This window comes from Panthera onca, chromosome D3 (genome assembly GCF_046562875.1).
Source record: "Panthera onca isolate mPanOnc1 chromosome D3, mPanOnc1 haplotype 2, whole genome shotgun sequence".
Taxonomy (NCBI): domain Eukaryota; kingdom Metazoa; phylum Chordata; class Mammalia; order Carnivora; family Felidae; genus Panthera; species Panthera onca.
In genome coordinates, this window is record NC_138350.1 from 56,461,416 (window position 1) to 56,488,032 (window position 26,617).

Genomic DNA, 26,617 nt, shown 5'->3' on the forward strand with positions numbered 1-26,617 from the left:
TGGGAGAGGCAGAGAGAGGGGAGACAGAATCCAAAGCAGGCTCTATGAGCTGTCAGCACACAGCCCGGCGTGGGGCTCAAACTCACAAACCGTGAGATCATTGCCTGAGCTCAAGTTGGACACTCAACCGACTGAGCCACCCAGGCGCCCCCCTACATTTTCTTCTCATCTCCATTCTCCCCCATATGGAGCCATGGAAACTACTTAAATCTTCCACATATCTACTAAGGAGTTTAACCTGGAGTAGGAATTATTTCCAGTTCATTGTTTTGTGAGCTGGTCCTGCACACCTTCCACCTTCAGAGTCTATGAAGTCTGTGTTCCCCAAACTCAAGGAACATTTTCAGCTCTTCCAGAACTTCCTCATCTTGCAGTGATTTAGTAGTAGCAGTAAGGTAGGTCTGTGGGCAGAAGTCTGAAGCACAGTAATCATTGAACTAGAGGAGACACCTCATGTCATGCTTTGAGGCACCCTAAATCCAAGTCATTCTCTGGTTACCCATATCCATCCCTGTCACTTGGTTTGGGGAATAGAAATGATAGCCCAATTGACTCTCAGTAGGCCATTGGGTTTTGTCCAATTTTCTTCTGATTCTCTAGAACGTAGGGTATCAATGCTTCTCGGGCTTAAGGCCCTGGTTGTTATAAAAGAAAAACTAGGGGCAGCTTGGAACAGATTGTGGATCATTGTCTTTGTGGAAAAGATTTTCAAACGGAGTTAAGGCCACCTAATAATATAAATGAGTTGATAAGTATACTATAATCTGGATTGTACTTAAAATTAGACATCTCAAATTCATAGAGATGAAAGTAAAATGGTGGTTACCAGGGGCTGCGAAAGGAAGAAATGAGGAGTTGTTATTTAATGGGTGTAGAGATCCAGTTCTGCAAGATGAAAAAGCTCTGGAGACCCACTGCACAGCAGGGTGAATATACTTTAATGAACTGTATACTTACAAATGGTTACGACGGTAAAAGAGAGAAAAGAAAATCAGGTATCTGATACCAAGCCGACATGGGGGATTTATTTTGTAGAAAAGCAACATCTAGAGAATGCCACAGACAGCCCTAGTATGTCTAAAGTACTACATATACACATGATAATTGCTCAAAGTGACAACACTGAAGCACTGAAAGATACCAAAGTACTTTCTGAATCCAAGAAGTCAAATTACACTCAGAATGGTTTTCAGGTCTTTACCTATCTCAAAGTTCTAATATACTGACATCTGGCAAACCAGATAACCAGAACACTCAACAGCCAAGTTTTCTGACCATACATGAACTTACTCGTACTCATCCGGTATATCTCCATACAAATATTTTAAGATTCCAATTTCTTGGTTAAGCTATATATGCTTGGGCTCATTAAATATACTTAGACTTCTCTATTATACAAAGTTAAATGTACAACTAAATTAGTAAAAAGTGCTCACTGTGGTTTATTTTACTCTGACAAAAATGTTTATGCATGTGTACTCTCTACTAATACTGCTTTTTTTTAATTCAAAATTTTCCTGCTCTTTTATAACTAGTTTTGTGACTTTTTGGGGTAAGACATCTGTGTCTTCTTTATTCTTACAGATTCTTCTTTTTATTTCTTAGCTTAAATTCAGTACAAGCTTTATTGGTATCTTAGGCTTTGTGTGCGTCCTTGTTCCTCAACACCAGCAGTTCTTCAGAGGCCTGACATCCAGCACGGGGCTTGCTGTGTTAGATTAGTTCTAGAAAAAGGATTCAAGACATTTTTCCTGAAATATACAGAATATGTCATGCCAAATCTCTTGTTTATACAATAAACTGGTAAAACTGGTAAATTGCACATACAGCTCATATTCCCAAAATAGAATAACTTAAATATTAAAACGTACCTTTATGTTACCACCAAAACTGACCTTATAAAGCACAACAAATGGAAATATTCAATTAAAAAAAACACACAAAATCCACTAACCGTAAAGTCTGCGTATCACAGCGTAAGAACTCTCATTTCCTTATGACCTATTCAAACTACAGACAGCTATATTTTTTAAGCTACTCTAGAATTTACACCCTAATTAGAAATTTATACGAAACACAATTTTATGTTCAAATATGGAAATAAGCAACATAATTCCAAAACCCAGAAGTATTCCAGCATTCTGTAAAAAGAAATATCCCCAGCGGCTACATCCATGGTCACTAGCATCATTGTGCAGCATCTCAGGTACCTTAAAGAAAAAAAAAAAAGGGCAACATTTAAGTTTTCAGAACCACAAATTTGTTTTTATTACAGAACAGTATATAGTATATAGTATACGGTAATATTAGTTGTATACGTAGCTGGATATACTGAGTCAACTCCTTAAAACAGGATCTTAAAACAGGACACGTTGACTCTAGTTAATACTGCCACACAGCATTTCCCAGCAGTTTATCTTTTTTTATGCTTGTTCATTTGAGAGAGAGTGCGTGCATTCGGAGCGCGTGCACCGTCAGCGCAGAACCCAATGTAGGGCTTGATCTCACGAACCACGAGATCATGATCTGAGCCGAAATCAAGAGTCAGACACTTAATCAACTGAGCCACCCACGCACCCCTCCCAGCAGTTTAATTAATAATGATTATTCACAGTATGCTCAACAAGCCACAATCTTTATTGGTCCAGTTTGCTCCGCTATAAGATTAAGAGCTATACCGATTATGCTGCTTCAGTTACTGTGTATAGCTGAACTGAACATGACATATAGCTCACCTAAGTTCAGAGATCTGGAACTCTTACATTATGTAGAAGTTCGGCAATCAGATTAGCTGGGACTATTGTGTGGATTTTGGTGACAAAAAAAAAAAGTAACTCCTTTGTCCATTAGTAAGAAACTTATGAACAGTTTCAAGTATACACAGCATGCCAACAAAATGTGACATGTGCTGGGTTTCCTACAAATCTATACACAATTCAATACCTGATTACTGAGATTCTACCTTCAAGAAGACACATCAGAAAGGGGTAGATATTTCTGTGTATCCTGATACACATTAGGATAAATGTGCTTGTGATCAATAATCCAAAAGGATAAACTCTAAAGAGCCTGTATTTTCTGTTACCTTACGAAAGTATAGACTCCCTTATCACTACTGCATTTAATATAAAGCCTTTTTATTATTTATTTATTTAAAAAGTTAGCTCTATCCCCAATGTGGGGCTTGAACTCACAACCCTGAGATCAAGAGTCACATGCTCTACTCAGCCAGCCAGATGCCCCTTAATCTAAAGCCTTTATAAAAATAAGGTTTCACTGAGCATTTTCTCTATTTTATCATTAATCAACACTATAATTAAACTTCTTAAAAACTTACCATATCAACCAGAGCAACATACATGAATAAGCCAGCAGTAAGTGCAAATATCCACATAGAAACATTTTCAGCATAATGACCAATGAAGATTCCCGTTGCCATTCCAAGATATGCCAGCATGGCTGACAGAGCATTATAAAGAACAGCCTGCTTAACAGTCATGCCAGCCTTTAGTAAAACAGCAAAGTCACCTTTCATAGAAAACAAAAAGGGACAAAGTAATGAAAAATCACTTTTAAGACACAAACCCAACAGATTTCCCAATTTACAAAATTCTCTAATTTTTTTGAGGGGAAAAGAAAAAGCAGCAAACTTGAGAATTACCCAGGGGTAACAGTGTTAGTGTAAATCACCTAACAGCTCTATAAATTAAGATTTTGGTTTTTAAGTTTGTGATTGTTTGTTTGCTTGTTTATTTATTTATTTATTTATTTTGAGAGAGAGAGAGGGCAGAGAGGGAAAGAGAGAGAATCCCAAGCAGGCTCCACACTATCAGCACAGAGCCTGATGTGGGGCTCAAATTCACAAACTGAGATCATGACCTGAGCTGAAATCAAGTGTCAGATGCTCAACCAACTAGGCCACCCAGGACCCCTAAATTATTTTTTTCCGGTTTTTGTTATGGCTTTCACTTTGTCGATGAATGATAAATACCACAAACCTACTATTTGTGGTCTTGCACTGTCTTCAACAAGCTTGTAACTGGCCATCAAGAAGAGGAGAGTGGAGAACAGAGGAAATGATTAGCATATGATAAAGGCAATTTATAATTAAGAGCTAAAGAGTCTAATGTTCTAGTTATAAAAGGAGAAAAAGAGACAAATTAAGATAGGAATAGCTGAGAGAGGCTTAATGAAGCATGAAGGATCTAGAATGTGGAACATAAACCAGATGTTGAGGATCATAAACATTGAGTAGGCAGATGGGAGGCCTTGTGAATGGCAGAACACATGCCAAGGAGCAAAAGTGAAAATGGCATCACAGGTGTGTGCACATATGTGTCTGTAAAAAGAAAAACAAGGACATGAACTGGGATCCAGAACAACTCTGGGAAGGTTTTAAGTCCTGGTGACAGAAGAGAAAAATATTCAAAACATAATTCATCAACTTCCCTTTTCTTCAGCTGTAACAAGTCTCTTTGCCAACTTATCTCTGTTAACAGAAGATGACTCTTATTCCTGTGGTCTTATTCATATTGTACGTATGAAGATAATGATCACTGATGTCACCAGCATGCTGGTGTAAGAAGATATGTGGTAGGGAAAGAGGACAAGGGAGGAGACCCAGGTTTCTCTCTGGCAACCCCACATGGACAATTGTGTAATTATACTTATAGGGTCAGAGTTCTGGCTGGAAACAAACTTGTACTCAGTAAGAAAAGAAAGCTAGACAGGTTAGCAGACTTCTAAGAAGGCATGAAAGTTACAAAGAAGTTTGCTGGAACTCTCAATAGCAAAACCCAGCAATACTAGGATACTTCATAACCCTGGAAAATGCCATTTATGTGGTTCTCTTACCTAATTCATGTGGCAACTCGTGACAAAACACAGCAACAGAAGTACTTAAACCACTTGATAAACCTTCAGTAAAAGCAGCCCCTGGGTAAAAATCAGAGAAAGTTTGGCTACATTATATTGTGGGTGTTTTTAAAAACAACTTACCAGCTTACAAAACAAGGTAAAAGATGTGAACCATATTCTGGTCGTAAATAAACAGAACTTTCCCAGCTGCACTCCGTATCTCCTTTATAAGTAATGTTAGATTACATTCCATTAGGTTTACATTTCCCAGTGGAGCATAAGCAGGTACGAGAGAGAAGGGAAAGTTCCACTATGCCTCAGAGTGATTAGAGGATCTTCCCACAGACCCGGGAAGTAACTGCAACCACATAAAACATTTATGTAAAAAATAAACTGATTTAAAAGAAAACACAGCAGTCAGGAGTACAAATATGTTTCGCTGGCCTCAGAAGAATTCACTATGTAATTAGACTTGTTTACATTCATTCTTTCATTGTCTACCAAGGACAGTCTAGGACAAATGCCTCCCCCCATTTTAAAAGCTAACACCATATATAACTGACTGCTTATACAGGGTGACTGAGCACCTGCACGTCCTCCTTTGCTGCTCATGCTGTGCACAGTACATACCGGAGGGAGAGCACCAGGCTTCCAGGGGGCCAAGGCCTGGGCGCATCTGCCCGGCTGCACAACAGCACTACCTCCTGGGGCAGGTGGTTCGCTTTGCCAGGCCTCAGCTGCCTAACCGGTAATTATTTCCATTGCTCCTTCCAGCATCAAGTTACTAAAACTCATAAGTATTCTATTATCTCTTGATTGTGATACAACAATTTAACAGCAAAAACTAGTTTTTTGGATAGAGATTCGTAACTGAACTTATCAGATATGCCAAGATGATTTTGGTATAAAAGATGATGAAAATTCTCTTCCCTTAATACTATTTTATAGACAAGGGAACTTAAATGTAAACAAAAACAAAAACAAAACACATGCTCTGTACACATTAGATCTTGATCTTAAGACTGCAAATTAAAACAACTGTTGATAGTTACAAGTTAGGTAATGGGCTAGGCACTTGTAGCACTTAACCTTACCTAATATTTATTGAGAACTTCGTTGTCGAAGTAGCTACAGAAGAAATAACATTTTGATAATCTTAGAAGTTAATAGCCTTATCAAAATCAACCTATTCTTTGTTAAAATTGGACTGGTAGTTTAATGTGACATTTTCAGAGTCAAACAACAAGCAACTATGTAGATGTATACCAATTGCCAGGCCATCGCTGAAATTGTGCAGGCCGTCGCCCATTATCACCATCCAGGCCAATGTGGCGATGCCGGCGTCTTTCAGCTCCTCCCGAGAGTAGCGCTGACTGTGGCTGTGGGGGTGGTGGTTTTGGTGGTGGTGGTGGTGGAGGATATGATGATAGTCATGATGGTGGTGAATGAGATCATCTGATTGGCCGAGGGTATCATGGAAATGCGAATGGCATTTATTCTTGCACCCTCGGGGTACATATTCATTATAGACTTCTTGCGGATGAGCATGAGCTATCATGACCTCTTCTTCTTCCAAGATTGCTGGCTGTTGAGAATCAAAGTGGGAAGGCTCCTGTGAGTCTGCTCGTAAATAGCCTTCAGGTCCTAGGTATAAACACAAAGGACATTGGGAAAGAGTCAGAAAACTTCGTTAATGTGCCTGGATACATTTCAAACAGTCCCACTGACAAAGTCCAAAAAGATCTTAGAGCATGGCAAGTACTAAACAGAGTGATGCTTATGAAAAACATCATCAGGCTTCACAGCGACATGCAGAAGAATGAGCCTGGACCACTTTCTTACCCCATACACAAAAATAAACTCAAAATGGATGAAGGACCTAAACGTAAGACAGGAAGCCATCAAAATCCTCGAGGAGGAAGCAGGCAGAAACCTCTTTGACCTTGGCTGCAGCAACTTCTTACTCAACACATCTCCAGAGGCAAGGGAAACAAAAGCAAAAAGTAACTATTGGGACCTTATCAAGATAAAAACTTCTGCACAGCCAGTGAAGGAAACAAACAACAAAACTAAAAGGCAACCTAAGGAATGGGAGAAAATATTTGCAAATAACATATCAGATGAAAGGTTAGTATCCACAATCTATAGAGAACTTATCAAACTCAACAGCCAAAAAACAATCCAGTGAAGAAATGGGCAAAAGACATAAATAGACACTTTTCCAAAGAAGACATCCAGATGCCTAACTGACACATGAAAAGAGCCTCAACATCACTCATCATCAGGGAAATACAAATCAAAACCACACTGAGATACCACCTTACACCTGTCAGAATAGCTAACATTAACAACTCAGGCAACAACAGATGTTGGCGAGGATGCAGAGAAAGAGGATCTCTTTTGCACTGTAGGTGGGAATGCAAACTGGTGCAGCCACTCTGGAAACCAGTATGGAGGTTCCTAAAAAAATTAAAAATAGAACTACCCTACAACCCAGCAACTGCACTACTAGGTATTTATCCAAACAATACAGGTGTGCTGTTTTCAAGGGGCACATGCACCCCAATGTTTATAGCAGCACTATCAACAATAGCTGAAGTATGGAAAGAGCCAAAACGTCCATCGACAGATGAATGCATAAAGAAAGTGTGGTGTGTGTGTGTGTGTGTATATGTATATATATATATATACATATACACACATATACATATATACACATATACACACGATAGAATATCACTTGGCAAAAAAGAATGAAATCTTTCCATTTCCAACTACGTGGATGGAATTAGAGGATATTATGCTAAGTGAAATGAGCCAGTCAGAAAAAGACAAATATCATAGGACTTCACTCATATGTGGAATTTAAGATATAAAACAGATGAACATAAGGGAAGGGAAGCAAAAATAACAAAAACAGGGAGGGGACAAACAGAAGAGACTTAAATACAGAGAACTGAGGTTTGCTGGAGGGGTCGTGGGAGGGGAGATGGGCTAATGGGTAAGGGGTATTAAGGGAGACACTTGTTGGAATGAGCACTGGGTGTTCTTTGTAGGGGATGAATCACGGGATTCTACTCCTGAAATCATAATTGCAATATATGCTAGCTAACTTGGATGTAAATTAAGAAAGAAAGAAAGAAAGAAAGAAAGAAAGAAAGAAAGAGAAATAAAGAAAGAAGAAAATACAAACATCAACAGGTTTTATTGAATTTTAAGAAATTAAATGGGCTCACAGATTAAGAATGGATTTTAAACTTTAGCCTTCAATAACAACTGCTCAGATTCTTCCTTGATTTCTTCTGCCTTCTTACGTTTGTTTTTTCTTTTTCAAGTTTTTATTTAAATTCCAGTTAGTTAACATACAGTGTAATATCTGCCTCCTTACATTTTTGAAAGATGACTGTTTTCCTGATTATAAAAGCACCACATACTTTAGAAAAACATTTAGGAAAAATACTGAAATTTGGAAATAAAAAACATGCTTAATCCTATCATCCAACTTCTTCTGTTTTGAGGTCAAAGTTCAAGGAAAAACAAGTACTGTATTTGAAATACAATTATCACCAAGGACCATTTATTGTGCAAAGAGAAGTAAATTAAACTGCAACAATAAAGTTTTGTTTTTTTCCCTTTGTCTTGTCCACTGATGACACTTTTCTTGGGAACATTCTGACCCTGTGGTCCAATCCTAGGGCAGCTATTTCTGCTCAATGTTACATATTTCACTGGACTCCATTAAAAAGGCTGAAGAGAGAAGAGACACAAGAAAAAGAGCAAGAACGTTTCACTTACTCTTTAGAGAAAAAAACATGTGAAAAAACAAAGGGTGGACAGGAAACCTTACAAGTAGGCAGTAGCAAAAAAGTAGTTTTTTCTCCTTTGTCAGCTGGCAACTATGTAGTGAGCACCTACACTGGCCAGTACCCTGCTGGGCACTGGGGATGGAATGGAGCATGACAAGGTCTCTACCTTCAAGGAAGTTACGTTCTTGTGGGGTGACAGCCATATTTGATAAGGAAACACATGTATAAATAAGGTCATTTAAGGCACCAGAAAGCATGGAAAAAAATAGAAAAGGTTAATGTGAAGGACAGTGACCGGGAAACCTTTGTCTTTTGGTGATCAAGGAAGGCCTCTGACCCCCAAATGATGGGAGAAGGAATTTGTGTGAAGATCTGATAAGAGGCTTTCAAGAAGAAACAACAGCGAATGCAAGGCTCCGAGATAAACCTGGTGTGCTCACAGAATGAAAAGACGGCCAGTGAAACTGGACACAATGAACAATGAGAGAGAGTTCATGGCAAGGAGTCTGGTTTAAAAATTTATTAACTCAATCTGTCTAACAAGAAATGCCAAGCTAATAGTCAAGTTACAGGAAAAATAGGAACTTTACAGTGGAGCTTCATGTTAGGTGGCACATCATGTCACTGAAAAGGATACAATATCACGTTGTGGTATTCCTGCCCAAAATGATCAATTAATCATAAAAAAAAAAGAGAGAGAAACCCCAAGTGGGGGACAACTAGACGCAACATTTGATTCTGGATTATACTCTGGACCAATTTTTTCTTTGGGTGGAGGGAGAATATAAAGGAGTCATTAAGACAACTGGAAAACCTTAAGTGATATCTACAGAGACTAGATAATGGCATAGTATCAGCATTAGTTTCCTGATTTCAGTAACTATAGAACACAGTGCCCTTTTTCTTAAAAAAAAAAAACACATACTGAGCATTTGGGGATACACAGACATCTCATCTGTAACTTACTTTCAAGTGGTTTAGCAAAAAATTGTATATGTGTACTCACAGAGAAATAGAATGATAAATGTAGGTAAAATAACTGGGGAATATATGAAAGAGATACAGAAATTCTTTGTATTATTCTTGAAACTTCTCTGTATGTCTGAATTTACCTCTGGAAAAATAAATATAATATAAACAACTTACAATTAAGAAGAAAAGGTATAAGATATTTCAAAAGTAAAAAAGAAAACATTTAAAAAGGGACATAGTCCCCTTTCTTCCAGATAGTCTAAACTGCCTGTAAATCACGGAGCAATCGACTACCTCCAGCCCTCAGATGTGTTAAGACTTACGATCGTCTGCATCTACTTTCTCCTCATTTGTTGAAAGTTGAGATTCATACTTGGACAGCTGCTTCTTAATCTCCAGATCATCATCATTTTCAGGTTTTTTCTGATTCTAAAATGGCAAGGGAAAGCCATACTTTAAAACAGTTGACTTGCTTAGGTGTACAACTGTAAACAAACAGTTAACCAAAAGATTCAGAAAAAGACAACACAGTAAACGAACTTTACTGGAATAAAAGTCATCCAAAGGCAGGCAGGGCCTATAGTTAACTTATACAGCACCTAGTAGTGTGTTCTAGACATAATAACTGCTCAGAAAGGTGAAGTGTCAAAGTTCCAATAATAGGAAATGTTGTAAAATCACATAGTCATCTTTCTCAATGTCCCCCATGTCATCTACTTTTAAGTGTGCTCTGGGAGCCTGTTAGAAATGAACAATCTTGGGCCACACCCCAGACCTAATGAATCAGCATAGGGATTTTAACTAGATGCCCAGATGATTCATACACACATTAAAATTGAACTCTGCCCCAGGTTATCAATTTGGAATCAACTAGAGACATTTTCTCCAGCATTTAGTGAGCTGCTAACCAACTACTTGGTTCTCTCTCCATTCCTCTTTTGGACACTGAAACCACATATTTCCTATACTTTTTATAACCTGAAACTATACTGTAACACTGATTAAGTATTTCCTATTAAAACTAAAATACTTTTCTTGTAATAAAACACCATTAACAAGCTTTCTTTTTTTATTTAAAAAAATTTTTTTTAATATTTATTTTTGAGAGAGAGAGACAACATGTGAGCAGGGGAGGAGCAGAGAGAGAGGGAGACACAGAACAAGTAGCAGGCTCCAGGCTCTGAGCTGTCAGCACAGAGCCCGACGCGGGGTTTGAACTAACAAACTGTGAGATCATGACCTGAGCCGAAGTCTGACACTCAACCAACTGAGCCACCCAGGCGCCCCCAGCTTTTTTTTCAACAAATCTCTACTGGTTAGCCTTAAACTTATCATTAGGTTTTTTAACCACCTCAATACCATGCTTGAGATATTATCCTTACCTCTGAGCCCAAGCATAATGGTCACCATTTGAACATTGGTGCCTATGTATGATTTACTCATGTAGAAGGTAATATTCAAAATGACATTCAACATCTGTCAATATTCAGTATTCAAAACTGTCACACAAATAATAGATTTCTTATTTGCAGTACTTTTGAATATGACTTAATTACTACTGGATCTGAGATTTCATTCTGGTGACAGCATATAAAATATCTGTATATTTTTAAAGGCCAGCACATAGACACATCTTTTAAAAAAATTTTTTTTTAAATCTTTATTTATTTTTGAGAGAGAGAGACAGAGTGTGAGCAGGGGAGGAGCAGAGAGAGAGGGAGACACAGAATTTTTGAGAGAGAGAGACAGAGTGTGAGCAGGGGAGGAGCAGAGAGAGAGGGAGACACAGAATCTGAAGCAGGCTCCAGGCCCTGAGCTGTCAGCACAGAGCCCGACACGGGGCCCGAACCCACGAACCGTGAGATCATGACCTGAGCCAAAGTCGGACGCTCAACCAACTGAGCCACCAGGTGCTCCCATTTTTTTTTTTTTTTTAACATCTTATTTAATTTTGAGATGGGGGTTGGCAACAGGGGGAGACACAGAATCCGAGACTCCAGGCTCAGAGCTGTCAGCATCATAAGCTGAAGTTGGATGCTTAACCGACTGAACCACCCAGGCCCCCACATCTTTTTTTTTTTTAATGATTATTTATTTTGACAGAGAGAGAGAGAGAGAGAGAGAGAGAGAGAGAGAGAGAGAGACAGACAGACAATCCAAGCAGGTTCTGCCCTGTCAGCACAGAGCTGGACACGGGGCTTGATCTTAAGAATGCTGAAATCATGATCTGAGCTGAAATCAAGAGTCAGATGCTTAGACTGAGCTACCCAGGAGTCTCCACAGACATATCTTTATACCTACCCCTGGCTTAATGCCTTAAACAGAGAAAGTGCTTCAATATTTGTGACAAGAAATGAATTCAGGATATTTTATATCACTTCAGTTAATGCTTTCTTATTGGGCAATGACTCACCCTAGAACCTACAGTTTAACCAATTCTTTCATTCTATAAGTATTGGGGACCCATAACGTTCCCTATGCTAAGTGCTGGCAATAAAGCATAAAACAAGATATGCCTGGTCTCCGTTTTCATGGAGCTTATCACCCACAGGAAGGGAGACTGCACAGATACAATGATTAAACAATTCTTCAATTGTTATTTTTGATATGTTTTATAAAGGAAAAACACATAGTGCTATGAGAGTGTATAACAAGACGCAACTAAGTTCCAGGACAGGCTTCCTTGAGAAAGTGATACTTATACCAAGACCTAAAGAAAGCAGGAGTTTGTGGGGGGTGGGGTGGCTGCGGAGGTGCAGAGGTGGATGTATTCCAGGCAGGGAAAAAAGCAGGTGGGAGGGCTCTACAAGAGGAAGGGGCCAGCCCCACCCCACCCCACAAATGAAAGCAACATAAGGTGGTTGGGGCTTAGTAGGTCAGAGACGGGGCTAGAGAGGAGGCTGGGTGGCAGAAAGAGACCTAAACAATGCAAATCAAGTTAAAAGTGTGGACTCTGTCCTGAAAGTATCAACAAGTCACTGGAAGGATTTTCAGTGGTGGTTACAACTTCACCAGATTTTCCATTTAAACAAATCACTTTGCCTGCTCTGTTCTGGACTGGGAGAAGAAAACAATAAAATAATGTAGACAGTCCAGTTAGGAAGTGACTGCTAACACCTAGGTAGGAGATAAGCATGGTTTAGACCAGCATGATAGCAAAGAAGAGGGAGAGAAACTGAAAGACTGTGGATGTATTTAATAAAACTAGCTTGGATATGAGGATAAGGGAGATGTTAGAGATGACTTTCAGGTTCCTAGAGTGAGCAATAACCTTCACTGGAAGAAAAAAGGTTTTGAGGTTGAACTTATTATAAAGGCCCAACTATCTATAAAGTATGAGATGTAACCTAGTCTGCATATAGAGATTTCAGATTGACATACATAGTATGATATATGGAATCGTCCAGAGTACAGAATGGATGTCTTAAGGAAAATGCTAGGTAAAATGTCCTGTTATGGGGCTGAAGAAGCTCTCAACACTCACCATATAATGGAGAGTTTTTATTTAATGTTTCTTATACATTCAACAAATATTTGTTAAGTATCTATTATGTGCCAGATGGCATTCTAGGCATTGGGTATGTGGCAGAAGTCCTGGGTCTTAACAGTTTATATTCCAGTAGAAACTATTTTAGAAAAGATATCATCAAGCTTCTTTGACTACAAGCCAAAGTAATGTGTACATAGTAAAAGACATAATACATCGTAATATCACTGCTGCATTTAAAAACATTGGTCATGGGGCGCCTGGGTGGCTCAGTCAGTTAAGTGTCCAACTCCTGGTCTTGGCTCAGGTCATGATCTCATGGTTTGTGGGTTTGAACTCCACATCGGGCTCTGCTCTGATGGTGCCAAGCCTGCTTGGGATTCTGTCTCTCCTTCTCTCTGATCCTCCCCCACTTGTGCTTTTTCTAAGATGAATAAACATAAAAATAATTTAAAAACATTGGTGATGACAGAAGACTGATTTCACAACTCATTGAATTATAACCTGGAGTTTAAAAATAATTGTTCTCTATTAAATAAGAGAGAACCTACTTCTTAAGAGTCTCATATTAAAGAGTACCAGATTAAAGAAAAGCTATCTTTAGGTAAATTTGAAAGCTAAACTGAAATTAGAATGTTAAAGAAATGATGGCATTTGAACCAGGGAGACAACAATACAAACAGACCTCTAAACCCCACCTCTTCCAAAAGAAAACTAAAAAGGATCATTTGTTTTTCTAAGGAAAGAATTCCAGAGAATGTAAACAAGTAGGATATATCCTCAAATTAGTCCCAGGGAAGTGCGTGGGACGATGGGAACGTGGAAGAGGACTCCTGGATGAAGAATGAACAAGCTATTCTTATTTCCTTTCTTTCCACTAAATTTAGGTCCAGCAAGGAGAAGGCTCAAAATTTGTAGCTTGAGATTTTAGTGGATGTCAAATCTATCGGGGCAAATAGTCACAGGATGAACGAGGCACTCTCCTGGTCATACACGCACTTGTTTCCCACAGGGAGCTCTGTGTTCAGCAAGAACAACTATGTTCGTTTTCAAACCTCTGCATGCCAGTTATACTTGTTATTGTAATTGCACAATTAAATTACGTACAGCTCAAATTGTGAAATGATGGTGAGAATAGGTATATCTGTGAAAACTTAAGTTGAGTGCTTTTGAAAGATTCAAAGGCAAGGTGCTAAAAAAAAAAAAAAAAAAAAAGACTATCAAGTTATGTAAAGTAACCACTGCATAAAACTTTAAAAATTTACAAAACCTAAACTCTACCTTCGAATAGCTTTGCTAACGTATAACCTCTTGCTCAACTTGAGAGAAACTGAAATTGGAGACTGTGGATGAAGTCACATGGCTATAGGAAAACAATGATCATATGGAACTCCAACTCAAAATCTTGGTCAACGTCAAATGACCAGAATATGAATGTATGAATGTTTTATATTAATTAAGACATCTAAGATGTGTATGTGCCATTTTTACAAGTTTCCATAAAGACAGTCTTTTGACTGACTTGCCTGGTCACATCAGACGAGAGGTAGCAGATAACTACAGGCGACACATTGGGTGTTTTTACCAGAGATAAGGAGCTTACTGTTTGCCTTCATACTACTTTCTGGTGTCAATTTGCAAAGGACAAGACTTTGAAAGTCACAAACCCTCTTTTTTTTTTTTTTTAAATGTTTATTTATTTTTGAGACAGAGAGAGACAGAGCATGAACGGAAGAGGAGCAGAGAGAGAGGGAGACACAGAATCCAAAGCAGGGTCCAGGCTCCGAGCTGTCAGCACAGAGCCCGACGCGGGACTCGAACTCATGGACCACGAGATCGTGACCTGAGCCGAAGTCGGACGCCCAACCAACTGAGCCACCCAGGTGCCCCCACAAACCCTCTTAAATGCAACAGAATATTCAGCTACTGGGTGAATAAAGTTAATCAAGCAGTTAACGCCAACTACCAATAAATACCAACAGTGTATCCATAATGCTTCTTTAAAAAAACACAAGCAAACCTTTACTGACAGGTATGATTGACACTGAAAACTGTGCATATTTAAAGTATATAAATCAATGAACTTGGGTATATATCCCCGTGAAAGCATTGCCACTATAAAGGCCATAATTGTGATGCTTCTGACCTTTAAGGCTTTAAGGCTCTGCTTGTGTCTTGTTTGGTCATTTACACAGATGTTCATCCTTTGCAGTTCTTACCCTCTCCTGAGTTTGAAAGGAACACTGAAAATAGAGAACTCCCGGGCTATCAATAATATGAATGCCTCTGGGAACAAAAATTATCTCAGGGTACTGAACTCCTCTCAAATGAAGATCACACCCCCTGGACAAGCTCAGCTAACAGTCTAGTTAGAGTACTACTCAAATAAATGTCTGATGTATAGTAAGTACACAGTACTTTTTCTTACCTTTTTCTTCTTATCTTTAAATTGCTTGATCAATGTGAGCACATGTTCGACGAGAAACATGAAATACAAGCCACCCAGAGCTGTCAGACCCTTCCACGTAGAATCAAAATAGGTACTTTCTTCTATGTTTTCAGAAGACAGATGACTGAAAAGTGGCCCTCTCTTTGCTTCCGTTGCTGGTTCTTCATGGCTGTGACTGTGCTGGTGACTTGCGTGAGACTAAAGGGAAAACAATGTGTGTTTTATAAATTCATTAGTTTCACACGTGTCAGAAAAACTGGCCAAGATAATAAGGTCAAATACGAAAACATTCAGAATTAGTCAAGTAATGGGATACTTCAGAGCTCAGAGGGAAGTTCAGTACATGAAAATAAAATGACCCGCAGTCAGCTAGCAATTTAGATCTTAATGTACCATGTGCTAAGGCACTTAACAGACTGCATTTAGTTTAGTGTGAAGACAGATACCTTCCTTAATAACTCTCACATAGGTAACGGGTATTTTCAATGTTTGACAAGTGACCAGGGCCACAAATAGCAGGGAACTGCCAGATTTAACAGACATACAGTGTTTACTGTCTACACTCCAAACTGAAAAAGCCCACACTAGTCCTGTCACTGTGGTTACAAGAAGCCCCGTGTGTATCACGGGCCCTGGCAGGTACCTGAGATCCAGGTGTGTGGCCCCAGCAGTCCGCAGCTGGGTGCGGTAGGAACTACCACCACTGCGCGTCAGGCAACTGAGTGTGGAGCACACCAGCCGAGACAAGATGGGGGGCGGGGCACGGGGCACCCTACACATCAGCTGCTTGGTGTAGCAGGTATTCCTGAACAAGTGCCTTCTGGGGCCCGGGGGAACTTATCACAGCAAAATATATGTAGTACTCTAGGAATGATTTTTTTCCCTGCTTACCTATGAACCTCTGAGAAAAATTTAAAGGATGAGATCAGATTATTTTAAGTATTTAATGGAGCTATCAAATAAACTTTACATAATTTAAGAATTTACTTGTGTCAATGAGTGTGAATCTCATAAATTCAACTCTCAAGGAAAATTCGTTTCTTGAGTACACAGAGAATCAGTTTATATTTCTGTGGCAAATACACTAATGTAAGCAGATAATTCACGTTGCAATCTATCACAGTAATAATATCTGAGCAGAATCTGTCTCCTTCTATTAACTGGGTCTAAAAAGTTAAATTCTTTATTTAATAAAGTCCCTTAAAGAAAAAAAGCAAAAAACAAACCATGAACATATATGCAGATCTAGAACAAAAATGCAGCTTCCAGTTACCAGTTTTTTTTAAAATTTTATTAAAAAAATTTTTTTAACATTTTTTAAAATGTTTATTCATTTTTGAAAGAGATAGAGCGTGAGTTGTGGAGGGGCAGAGAAGGAGACACAGAATCTGAAGCAGGCTTCAGACTCTGAGCTGTCGGCACAGAGCTGACATGGGGCTCAAACTCACAAACCATGAGATCATGACCTGAGCCAAAGTCGGATGCTTAACTGACTGAATCACCCAGGCACCCCTAAAAAACATTTTTTTTAAGTTTTATTTAAGTAATTTCTACAACCAAAATGGGTCTTGAACTCACAACCCTGATATCAAGAGTTGCATGTTCTTCTGACTGAGCCAGCCAGGCACTGCCACAAATATATTTTATTTATTTATTCAATGTTTTATTTTACTCTAAAAGACAGAGAGGGACAGAGCATGAGCAGGGGAGGGGCAGAGAGAGAGGGAGACACAGAATCGAAAGCAGGCTCCAGGCTCTGAGCTGTCAGCACAGAGCCCGATGTGGGGATTGAACTCGTGAACTGCAAGATGATGACCTGACCCCAAATCAGATGCTCTACCGACTGAGCCACCCAGGCGCCCCTCCAGCAAATGTATTTTAAAATCAACTCTTCTAAACCAAATCTCTAACCTTTTATATATACCAACACAAAGAATTCTAGTACAAACCAAAAGTTCTTGAATTTTTTCAATGTTGAATAAAATATACTAATAAGACAAGTGACTGTACTCACATGTGGGAGGAGGTGTAAAAAAGCATCACCACTCAATGTCCCGACAGCCAGTGCCACAAGGAAACTTAGGAGAAACTTGAAAAACACCCGATTCATGAGAGGCACTAAGATAACGCCCAGCAAGGACAGGAAACTGATGATGGAAATGGCTATAAAGCCACCAACCCAGGCTGTCAAATAAAACACAGCAAAAGGAAAATTACATAATTGTTAAGCTTTAAGAGTTTTTTAAAAGTTATTTATTTTGAGAGAGAGAGAGAGCATGCATGCACACAAGCAGGGGTGGGGGAGAGGGTGAGACGGAGGGGGGCCTGGGGTGGAGATGGTGGGCAGGGGGGGCGGGGTGGGGGGGGAGAGAGAGAGAGAGAGAGAGAGACAATGAATGAATTTCCAAGCAGGCTCCATGCTGTCAGTGAAGAGCCCAATGAGACGTGGGGCTCGATATCACAAACCTTGAGATCATGACATAAGCTGAAATTGATTTGATTTGGATGCTTAACCAACTAAGCCACCAGGCACCCCCAAGTTGCATTTCTTAATCTTCTTCTTTTTTTTTTTTTTTTTGAAGTTTATCCATTTATTTTTGAAGAGAGAGAAAGAGGGAGGCAGGGGCAGAGAGAGAGGAGGACAGAGGATCTGAAGCAGGCTCTGTACTGACAGCAGAGAGCCTGATGTGGGGCTTGAACTCATGAACTGTGAGATCATGATCCAAGCTGAAGGCAGACACTCAACTGAGCCACCCGGGCGCCACCTCACCGCCCCCCACGCCCCACCCCGCCCCAAGTTGTATTTCTTAAGCTAAAGAAATACAAACTCAGTGGAAGAGGGCTGTGGTAATAGAGCAATAACCAAGAAACCTGCTGCTGGCTCAAATCAACAATCTGACTGAACCCTCCTGGTAAAGAATGTAAGTCTAGTGGAAAGTTCTTTCAGATGGGGGTGAAAAGAGGGCAGAATACTGCTACCAACGATGATTTCTACATCATTTGGGAACTGAGCTTTTCGACTCCCATACAGCTAAATTATGAAAGGGAGAAGAGTTAAAAAAAAAAAAAGAAAGGATGAAAGAGAAGGAAACCAGGAATTCAATAATTTCTTCAGTGAACAAAGCAACTATTCACCATACTTTTTGAGCAACACAGGTCTACAGTAGAGCAGAACTTATCCTAGTTTATTAATTTATTAATAAGAACATACCATTAGGCTCCTAAACAGCAGATATTAACTCTGACCTTCTGAAACAGTGTGACAACATAGAAAAAGCCCAAATTTTGGATGGCCCTGTGGGATGTCCTCACTTACAGTATATTTTTGTTTTTAAGGCAAGGCTAACCAACTTGCTTTGTTCACACTCAGGGCAGAGAACAATTAAGATTAGGCTGAAAAATGAATGGATTCATGTCAATATAGAGAAAAGGACAACATAAATATACCTACTTGAAATTATCTTTACATAAGAAAGGCTACCCTACCTATTTGTAAAGAATAGGTCTTTGGAGAGATTTCAGCTTTCTTTTCACTCGTTGTATGAATTAGACACGATCTAGCATCAATTTGATTGATGATGGCTGGGCAGAGATAGTTGAACTCTGTTGCATTCAGCAGAACCTGGATGCCCATGCCATGAGACATGAGTAACTTGGACGCATTGAAACACTGTGGGAAACAAAGCAGTGAAAATCACCAGAAAGCATTCCCATTAGACAATCCAAAAAAACTGTCTGATGATACAACACCCTTTCCACACTGAAGCTACTTCCTTATTTTTTCAAGTCAACCCATTAGCATCAACTGTTGTTTTGAGTACTTTGGAACTTGCCTCAAGCTTCTTGGTGATACTGTGTGACAATGGTGGTGTCCCACTTCTTCTGCCTACTTCTTGGGAGAAGCAGTTTAAATCATCTAGAGAGAAAGCCCTGAGTGGAATAACCTTCAGGATAAATGGACATTCACAAGCCTGTTAACTCATTGTATAAACCTATTAAGGAAATGAGCTTTAATTTTGAGATGGGAGCTCATTAGAGATTGAGAAATATGTTGATTTAGTACTAACGCTACCCTACCTGGCCTAAACAAGTCCAAAACATGTCACTCTTCCAGCAATGACTGTACTTGCAAAACTTAGCTCAGTTCTATCTCCCTGGCAAAAGCTCTACAAGAACGAGAGATTAAATTATGCCAATTACTCTTGTGGAGGGCAAGGCTGGTTAATAAAACAAACCTGTACCAGCAGGCAGCTGTTTCAACAACGTAATTAGACGACAAGCTCAGTTTGAAGAGAATCCCCTCTAGGTAATCTGAACGCCCCTTCTCACACATACACAAAATTGGCAGTGGCACCTGTTTCTCATCTTCTGTAAAGTTACTTTAACTTCCCACAGTTCTTGGCAAATACTACTCAGAACAAACTTTATTACCGGTGTTGCTATGGGAATGACCATTAAGATTATTCTGGAATTGGTACAGTCATATGGTGATTTGAATGAAGTACTCTTTAAGTTTTGCTCATTAATGTGTACCAACTAATTCCTTGTTCTTGACCTCTCTCAGCCAAGGAAACCTGTGCACAGTCTGGAAGTCTAGTCTAAGAAAAATACATGAATTCAGAACCTCACTGCCCAGACTTTTAATTTGTCCACCACATGGTTCTTGGTAGCTAGGACTCCACAAGCCACAGAGATACCTCTTCCAAAAAGGTAACACTATTCTTCTTGCCTTCTTTTGTGTCTTCAGCCACACCTTTCCCTAAAACATGGATTCTAACTGCTGCTTTTGTGAACTCCCATTTTCTACTTTTCATGAACAAAATCCACCTTTTAAAGGTATTTACTCCAAAAATAACTGATAACTGCCTTCCACATTCATTTTCAATTCTATTAGAAAATAGTTTTAGCTGCCAGCACCATCATTACCAAAAAACTATCCCCCAAGTTTTGTATCAGGAATGTTTATAACACAGTAGAGATCAGGACTTTTGGACCAAATGCCTGGATGAGAAAGCAGACATTCCCTTTTCAGTAATTCATCATTTTATTTTTACTTTATACTCCTTACAACTAAAGATAGAATGGCAATGATGGGACAAACAAGCAGGCATAATGAAAAGCAGTCATCTTACCTCCTGAGTATTTTCATTTGTGTTTCTGGAATACATAAAGCCTTTTCTGGGCTCACTCACAGATTCATTTGTTTTCCTACTGGCCAGCTGGCTCATCCGGCCTTTTTCTGTGATACTGGGTGGAGTAGAACTGCTCACATCTTTGGGGAAAAGTTTTCCAGGTTTTGGAGTGTCTATTGTCTCTAGAAAGTGAGTTCCTTCAGAGACAGTGTTATACATAGTGGAGGTCACTTCACTAGCCGTAACACCATCCTTGATTAAAACATTCCTTCTACCGTTAGCATGTTCTGATCGGTGAGATCCTTTTCCCTGGCTGTTTCTGGGATCTTTACCCGAATTATCAGGCTCATGGTCTGGGCAAAGAGCTTTCCGATTATTTTTATTGGAAGGAGCATGATTACGGTGAGAATGGTGATCATGGTCAGAGTGATGGTCGTGGTCATGGTGTATATGGATTTTTTTAATCTTATCTATGCCTATATTCTGAAGCAATTTCCTGAATCCTTCAACTGACAAGGAATTATTTTCTCCATAGCGATGGAAAAGCTGCTGTAGATGATGTCGCCGTGTGGTGACTGCCAAGTCAACGTTAATGCCAGATTCCCAATTTGTAATAATTTTCTCAGTGGTCTGAGGGAAAGCAGTTGCCGGTTCTAGTTCGTGGAGGGGATTTGTGACTGACAGGGTGAGGGTCAGAATCAAGATTACAGACAAATGCCTCGCCATTGCACCTTCCTAGAGAAAACAGAAAAAAAATTCTTGCTTTCACTTTTAAAACAATTTGAATTAAGAAATTTCATGCTGAAAATTGATACTGAACAATCAAGGTTTACAGAGTATCATTTAGTATGGTTAGTGTAATGCTACATACAGTGAAAATATAAAGAACTATATATATATATAGGAAATATACAAAAATACAAAGAATTCTAGGCCCTATCCTTGAATATACATGAAACTGGAGAACAATTGAGTGCTAAGGGACCATAATTAGCACTGAGAAAGCAACAAGTAATGCAGAAACTGGAGAGATTCATGTGGTTGCAGCCATACTGGTAATTTGTTATGGTAAGAACAATGATTCAAAATGAAACAAAACCCAATTATCTCCACCATCATTATTATTTCATAAAACAATCTTTTTTTCTTTTTCATAAAACAATCTTTTAACATCGGAAAAAAAAAAGTAGAAACGGTAATCTCAGAATTCACATTTATAACTTTTCTTAACTGTATACAAATCAATTTAAGTCTTCTCTCTCCCAATCCCACTCCTCAGAGGCAACCCATTTTGCCAGTTTCTTGTATATCTCTTAGGATATTTTCTATCCATAGTCAAGTAGATGTGTCCTTTAATGACACAAATCGGATCCTTTTTCCCCACTCAACAAATGACAACCTTTCAGTGTTGGTACATATAGACTGATCTCATTCTCTTGAATAACTGCAAAATGTCACCTCTAATTTTTTTTTAATATGAAATTTATTGTCAAATTGGTTTCCATACAACACCCAGTGCTCATCCCAACAGGTGTGTCACCTCTAATTAAACTTCATTAAAAAAATCGTTATGTTCCTATAAAACAGTAAAAATTTTATCATGGACTATCATCACTCATTCACACAATAGTATTTGGAACCAAAGGCCTAACCTCCAGGAAAAGAATCAAGTTGAGCCTTGGGGCGCCTGGGTGGCTCAGTGGCTCTTGATTTCAGGGTTGTAGGTTTGAGCCCCACGTTGGGTGTAGAGATTTAAATCTTAAAAAAAAAATCTTAAAAAAAAAATCCCATTTTATTAAAAAAAAAAAATCGAGGCTTGAAAAGCAGAACTCAGTTAAACAAGGGAAGGTATAGTCTAGATAGGCAGAAGAACTGATATCTCAGGACCCAGCAGATGTCCAGCACCAATGATGGATGGTGACTGTGACCAAATTCACCTGCCTTCAGCCAAAGAGGTGGAGGTCGGTTCTAGAGCTAGAGAGCAAGGACGGGGTAACTTAGTTCTACCACTTTCAGCCGTCTCCTGCACCAGGAAAAGCTGGTGCTAGGAGGGCTAGCACCTTACAGGGCTAGACTCCTCAAAGAACAATTTTCCAGGCCTGAAGTTTTGGGAATTCAGTTAATATGCAAAGGATAAAGATTAACAAATCATTCGCAGAAGAGAAAGTCAAGCACCAGAGTGGGTGGGGACAAACACAAACGGGTGGCTCAGAGGGCAGCTCCATGCCTTTCTCCCGGGAGGATGCTTACTTAGGGCGGTCAAGGACCGGCCGCCGGTTCTTCCCTACAAGTCAGCGTGTGTTGAAGAAAAAAGAAAACCTAAAGACAAGGGCCTGGAAAAAGGGGAGAGTGGAGAAAACGGGAAAAAAGGGCACAAAACTGCTTCCAAAGGCTTTCGTATTTTTAAACACGACAGTACCTTCCTCGAAAATGAGATGAACAGGACAGACCGTTTCCTCCGAAAGTCCTCCGCTGGACTCCGAAACCCATCTATGCACCCGAAACTGGGAAGTCCGGCCTCCACGGACCGCGAGGTTCCCCCTCTCCGCTGTCCCCTCCCGGACCTGCGGGACTCACCTCTCCGCGGCCTCGCCGTCCCACGGCCCGGCCCCGCGCGCCGGTTCAGTTCCCCGCGGGCGGTCCGGAGGGCTCGGAACCGGTCCGTGCTTCTGTCTCAGAAGCCTCTACAGGGCACGGAGAAGCGGCGGTCTCATCTGCCCGGCTGCCCCTCGGGCCGGGCTGGGGTACCGCCGCGCAGCCACCGGGAAGCCGCGCCCCACGCGCCTCGCCTCCCAGGAGCAGGAGGACAATTACTAATTACCGCCGCGCGCAGCGCGCCGCCGCGAACCACCGCCTCCGCCAGCCATGACTGCAGGGCATGCGCAGTGCGGCCCGGAACCCCGTCCCCGTCAGGCGGATCCACGAGTCCGCCTGTTCGCCCGCGCCGCGGGGCTCGCAGGGGCGGGTGAGACGAAGGCGCGGTCCGAGCAGGCTGTGAGAGCCGGCACCAGTTAGGAGCCCTTTCGTCCAGCCTCTCCCCGGCCCTGCGTCGCTCTGAGGCCCGAGATTCGCTCTTGAGTTCCCCCAGCCAGCTTCCGTCCGCTGCTGGGAGCCTGGCCGTGAGGGGCAGCGGGACGTTCCTGACGCTCTCGCGGCACACGAGCCCCGGGTCTTTGTGGAGGACCCTGAGCTACTCCACGCGGGTCTTCGTTCCTGCGACGCAGCCCGTGCTCGGGCGCCGGGCCACGGTCCAGCACAGAGTGCCGGTAGCTAGCTGTGCCCAGACACTAAAGACCGCTCGCGCCAGGAGAGTGGGCGGGCCCGGCGTGGGCGTGGCCGCCTCCGCCCCGCCCTCGGACGCCTCTGAAAAGCGGTGTGGATAACGCCAGCAGGAAAGGCCACCACGCGGGTAGTTCCGCTCCGAGGGCGGAAGTGCGCGTCCAGGCCTCCGCCGCGGCCCAGCCAGCAACATGGTAGCGCCCGTGCTGGAGGTAACTCACGTGTTTTGCTGCCCAAACCGGGTGCGGGGAGCCCTGAGCTGGAACTCCGGGCCCGGAGGACTTTTGGCCTTCGGCACATCCTGTTCCGTGGTGCTCTATGACCCTCAGGTAAGAGAAGTGGCTGGACGCCTGTTTCCACGTTCTTCGGGGTCGGAATCCTCTGGGTGCGCTGCGGCCAGACTGTAGACGCTCCTGCAGAGCGGCAGATAAGGTGTGTGGGCGAGGGGTCGCCTTGGGGCGTGCGGGACTCGTCTCGCACGCCGCGGCAGCCTGGGGTCACCGTGTACTGCCAGTAGCCTGTTAGTCTCACGTAGCCCCCCACCTGTCCCATGTAACTCCCCACATGAATGACAGCCGTTTCTGAAACCTTCCGTGGGAACGGCCGTACTGTTAATGAGTTCGGGTTTTAAAAGATTCGCAATTTAGGTATGGATGAAAGCCATTATCACAGGTGGTACCTCACTTCTGTATTTCCTTCAGATTTACTTAACAAGCTTGTATTGGGTTTCAAAGAAATATTACTTGTATTTTGACTTAGGGAGTAGATATTTTAAAGAAGGCGCCGGTGGGGTAAATGTCAAAGGGATTAGGAATCCTAAGCAGTGGTTCTAGGGCAGGAAGTACATATTCTTGGAACTTTACCAAGTCAGTTAATTGTTTTCTTGGTGCTTTAACCAGGCTTTTTTTTCTCCCCCTTTAAAACGTTTGTTTATTTTGAGAGAGAGAACGCATGCAGGGGGAGTGTCAGAGGGAGAAGGAGAGAGAGAATCCCTAGCAGGTTCGGTGCTGTCAGCCCGCGGAGCCCAACAACAAGCTCTGTCTCACCAACTGTGAGATCTTGAGCTGACCGGAAATCAAGAGTCCGGCGCTCAATCTCGGGAGTCCAGAGCTCAATCGACTAAGCTACGCAGGCGCCCATAACCAAACTTTCCAAGTGACTAGTTTTTGCAGTCTTACCAGAGTTATTATGACTCCATTCCCACTGTCTGATTTTGGAGGATACAATTAGTATCGCTTCTCAAAAGGAGCCTCAGTGTAAAAAGTAGAGTGCTAGAAATGAAAATGCAATGCAGGAGATAGCTCTATGTATTTCTTATTGTACTGCTTTATTTGATTAAACATCTCATTCTCATAATCTTTTCACATTCAGATTTATATATGAAATAGTTGTATTTTCTGTATCTTGAGCTGGCTTCCTGCCTCTTTGTTTCCTATTGTTGCCATGCATTCTTTTTTTTTTTTAATGTTTATTTTTGAGAGAGCATGCACGTGCGCGTAGGTGGTAGGGGAGGGGCAGAGAGCAAGAGAGAGAATCCTAAGCAGGCTCAGAGTTGTCAGTGCAGAGCCCCAACTTAGGGCTCAAACTCACCATGAGATCATGACCTCAGCTGAAACCAAGAGTTTAAACGGCTGAACCACCCAGGCGCTCCGCCATGCCCTGCCATGCGTTCATAACTGGCAGGAGAAAACATGGAAAACCAAGGAAAACTTTACTGAGACAGTCAACCAAGGACTGACTCAGCTGTAGAGGGCAGTTTTTCTGCAGCCACTTAATGTATTTGTGCCCGTGTCTTCCTTCGCATTTTTACTTTTAATGATAGCCTTGTGGCCATGTTAGGGGATTTTAACTTACCAAGAAAGAAGTATGTTGGGCCTAAAAAGTACTTTGTTAAATATCTGTTGTTTGGGCTCTAAATTAAATATAGGAATAAGAGCATGTCAAATGCTAAAGTAAAGTTTTGGTGTGATACTCAGCAGATTTTTGAGGACCCTCTGTGCTAGTCCTGGACTGGGTGGTGATGACACAAAGATAATGGGTAATAATTCCTGCCCATCAAGGAATTCTTAATCTAGTGAGAGAGACAGTGAGATACTATAAATTGTTTCACAGCCTCAAATAACTTATGTGTGAAATATACCAGTTTTTGCACATTCACATCTGAATTTCAGTTGGCATTTAAGCAGATAGGAAGCTTGTGCTGTTCATAGTAAATAGGGAAAGTGGCCCTAAAGAGGAAGGCACTGTAGTCACAGAGTTAATATCTTCAGTGTGTGAAGTAAAATAAAGGCCAAGTGTGGAGGGATGTTACTGAAAGCACAGTCTGAGCGGCTGCTGGGAACTTGACTGTACCCCTTGAAGGGATCCCATGTCTGAAGACCTTAGTTGTGGCCTGGTGACTTTGTTTCTTTAAGGCTGATGACCCAACATCTGATCAGCCATGGCATGTAAAGAGAGCCATGAATTTGACTCCAATAATCATGAATTTCTCTATCGAGGGGGTTTTTTTGGTCAGTAAAACCCCGAGATTGGTACAAGCATGGTAGCAGTAGGCCCTGAGACCTGTGGGAGCACAAGAAAGAGTTAGCCTGGGGTATCCAGACAGACTCCCCAGTAGAGAAGGACCAAGGTGGTC

At 41.1% G+C, this 26,617-nt stretch overlaps 2 protein-coding genes across 3 annotated transcripts in view; one reads left to right on the forward strand and one right to left on the reverse strand.

The window, feature by feature from the left end:
- Positions 1-998: 998 nt before the first annotated feature.
- SLC39A6 (solute carrier family 39 member 6) lies at positions 999-23,610 on the reverse strand. The gene is made up of 10 exons (XM_060613634.3): positions 23,281-23,610; positions 20,704-21,438; positions 19,058-19,241; positions 17,586-17,755; positions 15,551-15,769; positions 9,959-10,064; positions 6,124-6,501; positions 4,855-4,935; positions 3,338-3,528; positions 999-2,210 (listed from the first exon to the last, which is right to left on the reverse strand). The coding sequence occupies exons 2-10, from the start codon at positions 21,427-21,429 to the stop codon at positions 2,058-2,060; spliced, it is 2,208 nt and encodes a 735-aa protein (XP_060469617.2). The 5' UTR covers positions 21,430-21,438; positions 23,281-23,610; the 3' UTR covers positions 999-2,057.
- Positions 23,611-24,009: 399 nt separating this feature from the next.
- Positions 24,010-26,617, forward strand: part of ELP2 (elongator acetyltransferase complex subunit 2) — a 43,770-nt gene continuing 41,162 nt past the window's right edge. The window contains exon 1 of one of the 2 annotated variants that reach the window (XM_078435300.2): positions 24,010-24,311. In XM_078435300.2, coding sequence (XP_078291426.1) covers positions 24,174-24,311 — 138 coding nt within the window. In that variant the 5' untranslated portion in view covers positions 24,010-24,173. The remainder of the gene's footprint in view (positions 24,312-26,617) is intronic. The other variant, XM_060613633.3, reaches the window with a different exon arrangement.